We start from the raw sequence: 12,170 nt of genomic DNA, 5'->3' as shown, positions 1-12,170 counted from the left end.
AAGTCTTTCCAAAGACTTAGGATTTTATTTAAAAAAAAGTATTTCCCTCATCTTTCCCCTTCCTGCCACTTCCTCCCCAATTTAAGTCTCATTTCTTTCTTTTTTTTTAATTTTTTTAAGGGGTTTTTGCAAGGCAATGGGGTTAAGTGGCTTGCGCAAGGCCACATGGCTAGGTAATTATTAAGTGTCTGAGGCCGGATTTGAACTCAGGTACTTCTGACTCCAGGACCAGTGCTCTATTCACTGTGCCACCTAGCCACCCCTAGGTCTTACTTCTTGCCTGGATTATTGTATCTTCCTAATTGGTCTCCCCATCATCAGCCTTGCTAACCAACCTTCTGCTCCAGCTCTGCAGCAGCTGGTTAGTACAGTGGATAGAGCTCCAGAACTGGAGTCAGGAAGACCTGAACTGAAATCTAGCTGTGTAACCCTGAACAAGACATTTAACCCAGGTGGCCTCAGTTTCCTCATCTGTAAAATTATCTGGAGAAGGAATTGGCAAACTACTTCAGTGTCTCTGCCAAGGAAACTTCAGTTGGGTCACAGGGAGTCAGACATGACTGAACAACACTCCAGACCATATTTGTTCTCCCCATTGTTCATGCTGTTGATTTTTCTTGACTGTCCATGCTCCCAGTCCTGCTTCCTATTTGTGACTGCTCTCAGCATCTAGTATCTGTGTGACTTTGGTACAAATCTTTGTATACCTCACATATTCAGGCCCAGAGGAAATGTTTATTGAGTGAATGATCCTTTGGCTTTCCATCTCTCTCTCTCTCTCTCACACACACACACATACGCAACATAATCCTGCTTCTCTCTGCCACTTAGATATTTACTGACACAAAAAATACACATATGACTATATAGACAAAGTATAACATGCATAGAGTCATCGAATTAGAATTAGAAGGGATCATAGTGACTTGCCTAATTCAACTCCTCTGTTTTACAAATGGGGAAACTAAGGCACAGGTAGGTTAAGTGATTTATACAAAGTCACATAGGTAATAAGCTATCAGAGATAGGTTCCCTGACTTGAGAAACAGTGTTCATTCCCTGTACCATATACATCATTTCCTTAGATGCAGATAGCCTCACACATGGACGCAATGACAGTTGCATAGATACACAAACACATATATGCCAATACATAGGTAATATTGCGGCAGATTTGAATCAGGGTAGATTGACATTCATTCATTCATTCATTCACTCACCTACAGCCAGGTCCTCTCTGACACACTCCCCAGGACCCTCCTACATCAGCAGAGGGATGCCCAACTACTCTCCAAAGCAGCTTCCTACCCCTGAGCAGGGGACTAGTTTGTTCTCTTCTTGAATCTTACCTAACTCTTCCTCCCCTCCTGCCTCCCATTCAGACCTCTTGGAGAAATCCCGAGTGATCTTCCAACTACCTGGGGAGCGAGGCTATCATATCTACTACCAGATCCTGTCAGGGAAGAAGCCAGAGCTTCAGGGTAAGGGAGTTAGGGATGGGGGAAAGGGGGCTTGTAAGCAACTTAAAATGGTGAATGTTTAATGATGATTTTTTTAAAAAAATGTTTGCAGGATTAACTTTTAAATTTAATCTTCATTTATAACATTTGTCTGTCATCACTAGAGAATTAACAATTTTTGAAGTCCTAATCTGAAGTGTTTGCCTGTTTCTGAGATACAACCACTCACACTGAAAATTTTAACAATCCTTTCTTAAGTGGATTAGAGTTGGCTCCAGCAGTCCCCTGGATACTGGGTTAGAAGGACAGGTAGGAGTTGAAGACAGGGCATTATGGAAATGAGAGGACTCAACAGGGACCCCTCATCTGAAGATCAGTAATCTCTGGGTAAGGGTTCAGCATCTGTCAAGGAAAGGCCTAAAACTTCAAAGATTTTGGCCTCCAGACTCCCAGCCTGGTTTCCTCTGAGATATCAATGGAGAATTATCATGAATAATAATAATGATGATAATGTCACATTTCTCCAATACTTAAAGGTTTCAGAGTGGATTCCTACAGGAGGAGAGAATGAGATAAAGGCTTATTACTCTCAACTCATAGATGAGAAAGTGGAGTGTCTGAGAGAGAGGAACTTTAATCATAAGGGTCCAGAGTTAGCAGCAGGCTCTCCCAAAGTCACACAACTAGTCAAAGTAACTCATATTCATTTAGGGCTTTCCATTTACAAAGCTCTTCTCTCTCACTGTCCCTTTTTGAGGGAGGCTATATGGGTACACCTTTATCTTTTTGAGTAAACTGAGGTTGAGAGAGATGCCCGTGTGATCTTAATTCCCACTGCACAGTGCTGTGAGGTAGAAGGACTCTCAGTGGTACCTCATCTAACATCTCTTGGCTCCTTTTTCTCATCCTCAAAGGGCTTGCTGGGAGAGAGGAAACGGGTGACTTCCCCTCCAATAACAGAAGCCAGGGCTGGTTCCAAGGCCAAAAAAAAAGAGCTGCAGCTAGCTTCTGTTAATCATTTAGGGTTACAAGTAATCACTGCATGTGATAGAGAAGGGAAATGATTAGGTTTAAGTCACAGCCAGCAAATATCTGAGGCGGGCTTTGAAGCTGCATCCTGTCTTCAAGGCCAGCCCTCATTCCACTAGCTTGGGCTTTCAGAAGGAAGGAAGGAACAGAGAGAAAGCAACTTGGAATTCCACTTGTGCTCAAATTCTGTGTGACCACAGGCAGGTTGCTTAACCTCTCTGAACTTCAGTTGCACATCTGTAAAATGGGGCTATACAATAGACATTTGTTCGGAAGGCACCATGCTGATCTTAAATGCTAGAGAAATTAGATTATTATTAGGACCAGTGATTTGAGGAGAACCTTGACTGCCTGATTTTGGAGATGCTTAGAATAGGTTCATTGCTTCCCAAGCCATAGTTTACCTTCAAGTCAGTGTAGATCTGAATATGAAACTGCCAGGATCATTTGGGCACTATGGGAACAAGAAGGGAGGAGCCACAGGGTCTGCCCAGTATTGCAAGAACCAAGGCAAAGAGAAGCTTGGGGTTATCAACTAGAAAAGAAGAAATGGGTGGCCTGGATCCCAGAGTCCCTAGAAGGCACGATGAAGGCAAGCCTTGGAGGAGCTACTGGGGTCCCCAGATGGCCTCAGGGAGCCCTGGCTAGAGTCCTTGACAGCTTCCTGGATAGGGGCTGACTGATGGTTTGAGCATCCTCCTCTCTGGTGTTGGTTCAAGCCAAACTATGCCCTGCCAGGGAGAAAACTGTCTGTGCCAGGCCTGAAGTTTCTCTTTGTATCCTCAGATATGCTGCTGCTCTCTCTGAACCCCTATGACTACCACTTCTGCAGCCAGGGTGTCACCACTGTGGACAATATGGATGATGGGCAGGAGCTGATTGCCACTGATGTATGTGGGGAACCTCTGGCATGGGAGGGGCAGAGGAAGACCATCAGGAAGCTCAGATGTTAGAGGGGCAGGGGGGCACACTGGACATACACTGGATATTGTGGGAAGTCTGAGGGAAATGTAAGGGGAGGCAGGATACTGGAAAGGCAAAGGGAGCACCCAGGGAGCTTGGGGTATGGAAGAACAGAGAGATCATTGGGATGCTTGGGCATGAGGATGGACCTAGGTGAAAGGGGAGTGACAAACAAAGGGAGATGTTTTGGAAGGGCTCAGGCTATTAGGTGAGAGAGGGGAGATATATGGAAGGCTTAGAAGGAAAGGGGCAACTGTTTGGTGGGGCTCAGGACATTTACACTCTGTTTTTTCCAACCCTCCTGCCCAGCACGCCATGGACATCCTGGGCTTCAGCGTAGATGAAAAGTGTGCCTGCTACAAAGTAGTGGGAGCCCTGATGCACTTTGGCAACATGAAATTCAAACAGAAACAGCGGGAGGAGCAGGCAGAGGCCGATGGCACTGAAAGTGAGACCCCAACCCAGACCTGGAACCTGGACCCTGCCCCACCCAGTAGTCACTGATCCCTCTGGGCTGTTTGGGGACAGTGCCCCCGGTCCTACCAGGTATTACCTCCATTGTCCACATCCTTCTAGACTCATGCACCTCTCCCGATTCTCCCCCAAGGTGCAGATAAGGCTGCCTACTTGATGGGAATCAGCAGTGGGGACCTCCTAAAGGGGCTGCTGCACCCCCGAGTCAAAGTGGGGAATGAGTATGTAACCAAGGGACAGAGTGTGGAGCAGGTGAGTGGAATAAGGGGGAGCAGAGGGGAGGAGGGAACGGAGGAATAGTGGGACGGGTTAGAGAAGGAAAATGAGGAGGAACAGAAAAAGTGAGAGGAGACAGGAGCAGGTATGGAGCAGAGAGGAGCCTGTGGGGGGCAGAGAAGGGGGTGACGGGAGTCGGAGAGAGGTCACGGGCACAGGTCGAGAGACAGAAGCAGGTTTGGGAGGACAGGGGAGCGGGAGGAGGGACAGAAGTACAGGTGATAGAAGAGAGGAAGAGATGAGGGAGGGTATAGAGAAAAGAAAGTGACGGGGACAAAGGAAAACGTAAGAGGGAGCAGAGAAAGGAAAAAGAAGGATAGAGGGGAGCAGAAGAGGGAGCCAGAAGTGGGGGGGGCGGATGACAGGGACAAAGAAGTGGGGGCGGCTCCTGACTGAGGCGAGGCGGAGGCGGAGCCTACCTGAGACGGGGCGGGGTCTCCCAGGAGGGCGGGGCCTACCTGAGACGGGGCGGGGTCTCCCAGGAGGGCGGGGCCTACCTGAGACGGGGCGGGGTCTCCCAGGAGGGTGGGGCCTACCTGAGATGGGGCGGGGTCTCCCAGGAGGGTGGGGCCTACCTGAGATGGGGCGGGGTCTCCCAGGAGGGCGGGGCCTACCTGAGACGGGGCGGGGTCTCCCAGGAGGGTGGGGCCTACCTGAGATGGGGCGGGGTCTCCCAGGAGGGCGGGGCCTACCTGAGGACCGTCCCTAACCCCAGCCCGGCCCCGGCGCTCCCGCAGGTGGTGTTTGCCGTGGGCGCTCTGGCTAAAGCTACATACGACCGCCTCTTCAGATGGCTGGTCATGCGTATTAACCGAACCCTGGACACAAAGCTGGCCCGGCAGTTCTTCATCGGGGTTCTGGACATCGCTGGCTTTGAGATCTTTGAGGTGGGACAGGCTGTGGGGGGCAGCAGGACGTAGGCTTGTCCCCATTCATGACCCATTAGTTCTATAGGTTCTTCAGCTTCTTGGGGGGGGGGGACTTACACGTAATGGATGACCCCTCCATGAAGGGACTCCAGCATAGTGTTATTATGACTCCTCAGGTCTTCAACTCTCTCCCCACCCATGTCTATAAAGTAATTTCTTCCTAGGAAAGGAAGGGAATAAATATTTTTAATGTGTTTACTGGGAGCTAAATGTTTTTCGAACATTATCTCATTTCATCCTTACTATCACACTGTGAGGGAGGGCTATGATTAACCCCATTTTATAGATGAGGAAGCTGAGGCAAATAGAAGTTTACCTAGGGTCACATAGCTAATAAGTATCTGAGTCTGGATTTGAACTCAGATTGTCCTGACTTCAGGTCCAAGGGTCTGTCTACTGACCTACTGAACGAGCTAGCTGCCTTGGCAACCATTCACATAGAAATGAGAGTTGACTTTATTGGAACAGAATTGATTAGGTTGTCACAGTGCATAGAGTGCCAGGCCTGGAGTCAGGAAAATTCATCTTTGTGAGTTCAAATCTGGCCTCATACATATATTAACTTTGTGATCCTGGGCAAATCACTTAACCTTATTTGCCTCAGTTTCCTCATCTGTAAAATAAACTGGTAAAGGAAATGGTAAAGTAGTTTTCCCAAGAAATGGTAATGGGGGCTCAAAGAGACATGACTGAAAAAAACAACTAAACAACAAAAAGATTAGATCAGGGACCCCTCCCTTCACCTTTCACTGTTGAATTTCTCCCCTTCCCTAATGCCTGACTCAATGACATCTTCAAGAAGTCTTCTCTGATCTCTCCTTTTTGGGGGCAAACTCACCTCCTAAGAACTCACACAGCAACTTTGAATACCAAGGAGGAAAATATTTCATAACCCTAGAATGCTACATGGGTACAAATAATTTTTTCTAAAAACTGGACCTGTAATTTCATCAGTACAGGAACCCAGTAAGAAATGCCATGCTGGGGTGGCTAGGTTGCACAGTGGATAGAGCACTGGCCTTGGAGTCAGGAGTACCTGAGTTCAAATCCGATCTCAGACACTTAATAATTACCTAGCTGTGTGGTCTTGGGCAAGTCACTTAACCCCATTGCCTTGCAAAAACTAAAAAAAAAAAGAAAAAAAGAAAAGAAATGCCATGCTGATGAGAACTTATGCTAAAATATATGCTGGGGCATTGACAATAGACTTGAACTTTCTGATTCTGAAGTCAATTCCCTTTCCTCCACACCATATAATCTCTCCATATCAAAGCTGTTAATATTGAAGATGAAAACTTTAAAGTACAGTCCCATCCTTGCCAGAGAACCAATTGTTATACATTTAATCTAAGCAAACAGAGGTCCAGTGACTTGCCCAAGGTCATACAGCTAGTAGGTGTCTGAGACTGAATTTGAATTCAGGACTTGCTCTCTCCATTGCTTGCCCATTGGGAGGGAGCTTTTACTACATATTTGTCCTATGTCCTGCCTACAGTTCAACTCCTTCGAACAGTTGTGCATCAATTTCACCAATGAGAAGCTCCAACAATTCTTTAATCAGCACATGTTCGTGTTGGAGCAGGAGGAATATCGAAGGGAGGGCATCGAGTGGGTGTTTATTGACTTTGGCCTTGACCTACAGCCCTGCATCGACCTCATTGAGAAGGTGTGTTCTGAGGTTTCAAGAAGGCAAGGGGTTGGAAAGGTTATGAGAATGCTAGGGCCTTGTAGTGAATATCTGGTGGTCCTGATAGGTGACTTCCTCCATGTCAGGAATTTCCAGGGAAGATACTCCATCCACCAGTGGCACCAGTCCTACAGTTTTATCAGTTGGCATTAAGAGGTGAAATGGCTTGTCCAGGGACACCCTAGCCTATGTAGGCCAGAGGAAGGGCTTAATCCCAGGTCTTTCAGACTGAAGTTGGCTCAGGGTTCCCTCTAATACATGATAGCTGTCTTTGAGACTTGGAAGCAGAAGCCAGGGAGGGGACCTGGTTTGGTTTGGTTTGAAACCTGGTCTCTTACTGGGGCAGTAACACAGTAGGCAAAGAGATAGTCAAGGAGTAAATTCAATGAGGCTTAACCAGGCTTGCTATATATGGCTCCTCACCAATCAGGAGGGCAAGGATAGGCATTCTGGAGATAAAATTATTAGGTTATGGTATCCAATTCTGGTGTGTCTGCTCATTTGATTTTCAAAAATGATTCTATTAATAACCCCATTATACAAATGAGGAACGTGAGGCCTGGAGAAATTTAGAAACTTGCTTGGGGTTATATAATGAACTAATAACCTCTGGATTCAGGGCTCTTATAATTACTTCATAAGTGTATGTGGGTATGTGGGTACCCACAGAGACAGAGAGAGGAAGGAGAGAGAAAGAGAAAGAGAGAGACAGAGAGTGTTTGTGTATGTAAGAGAGACAGTCAAAAGGACATAGAGAGAGAGAAATAGAAAGGGAGTCACAGAGCCACAGAGAGACAGAGAGAGACAGAGACAGAGACACAGAGAGACCCAGAGAGACCCAGAGAGACCCAGAGAGAGAATCATCATTTAAGAATATACAAAGAAAGGCAAATCATAATCACTGCCTTCAAGAAGCTCACAGTCTAATGTGGTAGACAACATGTAAATAATTTGAATCTATCTCTCTCCTCTCTTTCTATCTCTGTCTCCTTTCTTTCTCTCTTTCTCTACCTTTCAGTCTGTCTGTCTCTGTCTCTCTTTATCTTTATCTTGTTTTTCTCTGTCTCCTTCCTCTCTCTGACTTTGTCTCTCTCTTTTTTGTCTCTGTCTCTGTCTCTTTCTCTCATCTCTGTTTTTTTAATCTCTGTCTCTATCTTTGTCTCTGTCTCTCTGTCTTTTCTCTCTCCTGTCTTTCTCTTTCTCTGTGTGTGTGTGTATATATATATATATATATATATATATATATATATATATCTGTCTCTCTCTCCCTTCTTCTCTCCTCCTCTGTCTCTATCTTCCTTCCCCCCACCCCGATTTATAAAACATAAATGGAAGGTAATCTCAGAAAGAAAGGACCAGCATGGGGGAGGCTGGAAAAGACCTACTGCCACAGGTGAGGCTGGAGCTGAGTCTTATGGAGGCCAGGTGTGGGAGGCAAGAAGAGTGAGTATCCAGGTCTAGGGGTGATTACTATGTCTTCAGGAGTCAGGAAATGGAATGCCACCCAAGGAATAGCAGGTTGGCCATGTTGTTAGCCTGTTGGGTGTTTGAAGCAGAGTAAGGTATGAAAAGACAGGAGAGTGAGGAAGGTGCTGAGGAGGGAAGGGTGTCGGGTGACCCAGAATATTGTATGTATGTGTGCCCATTGACCTGCCTCCTGCTCTGACCCTGCAGCCGATGGGCATCCTCTCCATCCTGGAGGAGGAGTGCATGTTCCCCAAGGCCTCTGATGTGAGCTTCCGGGCCAAGCTCTATGACAACCATGCTGGGAAATCACCCAATTTCCAGAAGCCACGGCCAGACAAGAAGCGCAAATACGAAGCACACTTTGAGATTGTGCACTACGCTGGTGTGGTAGGCACCAATCCTGACTCCTGACTCCTGGTTCCCAACCTTCTTTAGCCTTCCCTAACCTTAACCTGAATCCTAGCTCTGAGCTTTGAACCCTAACCCTATACAAATTCTTTACTCTTGTCTCAACCTTCCATCCAATAGAATAGAAGCTCCTTGAGGACTGGAGCTATTTTGTTTTTGCCATTTGTATCTTTATCACCAACCACAGATTCAGGTACATGGGAGGTGCTTAAAAATTGCATACCGAATTGAAAGTCTGAATGGCCTCTACTCCTGGTCCTTTCTCACATCAGGTACCCTATAGCATCGTTGGATGGCTGGAGAAGAACAAGGACCCACTGAATGAGACCGTCGTTCCTGTTTTCCAGAAATCCCAGAACAAATTGTTGGCTTCCCTCTATGAGAGCTACTCAGCCTCCACCACAGCTTCAAGTCAGTCCCTCCATAAAGCCTAGAGTGGGGGGGTACCTGGGGTGGGGGTGCCTTTGGGAGTTGCCCCTTCCATGTGACCCATGTCCTTGTTTCTACCAGCTGAGGGCCCCAAATCGGGAGTGAAGGAAAAGCGGAAGAAGGCGGCATCGTTTCAGACGGTGTCCCAAGTGCACAAGGTGAGGGGGCCATGATGCCTTCCCTGTTCCCTTGGGCACTGACCCCTTTTCTCAGCCAGTCCCCCACCTCTCTGGGTGGGCAGCTGTTAAGACTTGCAGTGATGTTTAATTCTTCTCTACGTGAACATCACAACAAGTCTATACAGTTTCCCAGCCCCAAACCTCGGGGATTAGGCTGGTGGTAGATGAGGCTTGGGTTTGGGACTTGTCTCACCTGTAAAATGAGGCAGGCATTGGACTATATCATCTCTAAGTCCTTTTCTATTCTAAATCTCATGAACTAAGAAGCAGGCCAGTTCAGGCATGGAGTGGGGTGGGGAGAGCATCTCTGGAAGTAAGAGAGACTCATGGAGACATAGGGAAAGCTGAAGAATATGGAAGGTTGGGGAAACTCTGCAAGAGATGAGAAAGTCACAAATCAGACACAAGGAACCCTTAAACCAGGAGTATAGAACATGACCCAAAATATGGGGAGGTGAGAATGGCAATCAATTTAGAGGGGACTTCAGGGGCTCCCTGTTATTTTATTCCCTACCTACTGCCTCCTCTCCTGTCCAGGAAAACCTCAATAAACTGATGACCAATTTACGGGCCACCCAGCCACACTTTGTCCGATGCATCGTCCCTAATGAGACCAAGACTCCAGGTAGGCATTTGACTACGCACCTGAGGATCTGGGAGAGTTTGGTATCCAGGAGGGTATTAGGTAGAAAAACATGGGGGGGGGGGGAGACCTTACCTGCTATCATCATTCCTTCCCATCCCTGATATATTGCATACAACCTCAGAGAACTCTACCTGTTTTCACTTATCTTTGATGGGTTTTCTGGAGGTTGAATCGAGATCCAGTCTCCATTGATCTCTACCCCATGAACCCCATTCCAGGAGTCATGGATGCCTTCTTGGTGCTACATCAGCTTCGCTGCAATGGGGTTCTAGAGGGAATCCGCATCTGCCGCCAGGGTTTCCCCAACCGCCTGCTTTACATGGATTTCCGACAGCGGTCAGTGACTCCCCTGCTCCCTATGACAACGTGACAATGCTATAGGTTCTCTTCTAAATCTGTCTAGGTACTAAGATGCCACATAGAGACAAAGCTGCATGTCCAGCATGCTCTGCTCTTGTGAAGTTCAAGGATCTTGTTGGGAAAACAAAATCCACAAAATGCATGTGAAAAGATAAATCTGACAAGATTTTGCATGCTTTGGGCCAGATGAGATGGTCAATCAGATCCATGAGAACTTAGAAGAATGAATGACAGCTTGGAGAAAGATGGGTAGATGGATCTTATAGGATGAACAGATTATCAAGAGGAGGCAAAAAAGGGCATTTCAGGGGGAATGTATGAGTCGGGGGGGGGCGGGGGAAATGTATGAGCCAAGACTAAAACTTGGGCTACGGTTGGGAATCAAATGTTTGGAGAAACCTAGCCTGTTTGTAACAGAGGATATGCATTAGGGAGAATTGAGAAAGTGATGCAAAGGAGGTTGGGATGAGATCATAGAAGGCCTTGAATGCTCAGATGAGGAGTTTGGAATTTTGTTCTCTAGTGGTATTGGGAACCAGAGGAGGTTTTGAGCTAGAGAAGAGAGGTGTTCAGAGCTGTACCTTATAGGAAGGGACAAACTGGCTGTGAATGCAAGATGGACTAGGGGGAAAGACTGGGGGTAGGCAAGTCATTTAAGAGGCTAGTATATCTAAACAGGAGGAAGCTTGACTGGAGGAACTAAGAAGCAACATCATACTGGATGGTGCATAGGGAAATGGAGTCTGAATCAGGAAGACCTGGGTTCAAATCTTATCCTGATACTTACTAGTTGTGTAACAGGACAAATCACTAAACTTCTCTGTGACACAATTACCTTATCTGTAAAATGAAAGGGTTAGGCTCAATGATTTCTAAAAGACTCTTCCAGATCTAAAATCAATTATGATTGGGTATCACAAAGATGAATCAGATGCTAGGTATAGTCCAAAGGAGTTAACTTTTCTAAATATATCCTTTTCCCCCCATCAGTAAAACCATCCCTGGAAACAAAAAAAATAATAAAAAGAAAAAAAAATCAATATAGCTAAACCAACCAACATAATGACGATGTCTGATCATCCATTCTCAATCAAAAGAATTAACTTGTTTTTTGGCAAGGCAATGGGGCTTAGTGACTTGCTCAAGGTCACCCAATTTAGTAATTATTGTTTGAGGCTGGATTTGAACTCAGGTCCTCCTGACTTCAGGGCCAGTGCTCTATCCACTACACCACCTAGCAGCCCCTTAACTTTTTTTAAAAAAAGCTTTTTGCAGAACCAGGTTCTAAAATCAAGATACAAAACAATTTTTTTCACATGACTCAGTGTCCCTCTGCTGCCATTCCCCCTACCCCTTCCTTGACCTCTTCTAGTTTAAGTCCTAACTCTGGGCCACACATGGTTCTTCCCCTTGGCCTCTGGTCTCTGATCCCTGACCCCTTCTCCATGTAACCCTTCTTGCTGGATCTTCCTACCACCCCCTCATTCTCAACCTCCCCCCAGGTATCGTGTCTTGAATCCCAGCGCTGTTCCAGATGATACCTTCGTGGACAGCAGGAAAGCCACTGAGAAACTCCTTGGCTCACTGGACATTGACCACACACAGTACAAGTTTGGTCACACCAAGGTGAGAGGGGATGTCACATTGTCATCAGGAGTCAAGGTCACTCTGAGGTTGGCATTGCATTGAAGTTGGGGGGGTCAAACACTGAGTTTAGGAGTGGTTCAAAAGAATCAGAGGCCCCATTGAGGTGAGAGGTGATGCTGAGGGGGTTTCACCAAGATCAAGGTCACTCTGAGGTTACCAGCCACACAGGTTCATAAGATCATAGTTCTAAACTAGAAGGAACCACAGAGGTCATCT

At 46.5% G+C, this 12,170-nt stretch overlaps 1 protein-coding gene across 5 annotated transcripts in view; it reads left to right on the top strand.

The window, feature by feature from the left end:
- The window catches only part of MYH7B (myosin heavy chain 7B), an 86,576-nt gene that overhangs the window by 56,495 nt on the left and 17,911 nt on the right, over positions 1-12,170 (top strand). For all 5 annotated transcript variants that reach the window (XM_074212087.1, XM_074212084.1, XM_074212085.1 and 2 more), the window contains 12 exons: positions 1,383-1,481; positions 3,276-3,379; positions 3,762-3,900; positions 4,060-4,178; positions 4,940-5,089; positions 6,627-6,797; positions 8,493-8,672; positions 8,966-9,104; positions 9,204-9,280; positions 9,839-9,926; positions 10,166-10,283; positions 11,810-11,933. In XM_074212087.1, the coding sequence (XP_074068188.1) occupies positions 1,383-1,481; positions 3,276-3,379; positions 3,762-3,900; positions 4,060-4,178; positions 4,940-5,089; positions 6,627-6,797; positions 8,493-8,672; positions 8,966-9,104; positions 9,204-9,280; positions 9,839-9,926; positions 10,166-10,283; positions 11,810-11,933 (1,508 nt within the window). The remainder of the gene's footprint in view (positions 1-1,382; positions 1,482-3,275; positions 3,380-3,761; positions 3,901-4,059; positions 4,179-4,939; positions 5,090-6,626; positions 6,798-8,492; positions 8,673-8,965; positions 9,105-9,203; positions 9,281-9,838; positions 9,927-10,165; positions 10,284-11,809; positions 11,934-12,170) is intronic.

Source organism: Macrotis lagotis, chromosome 1 (assembly GCF_037893015.1).
Source record: "Macrotis lagotis isolate mMagLag1 chromosome 1, bilby.v1.9.chrom.fasta, whole genome shotgun sequence".
Lineage (NCBI taxonomy): Eukaryota > Metazoa > Chordata > Mammalia > Peramelemorphia > Peramelidae > Macrotis > Macrotis lagotis.
This window is presented reverse-complemented; position numbering and strand designations above follow the sequence as displayed.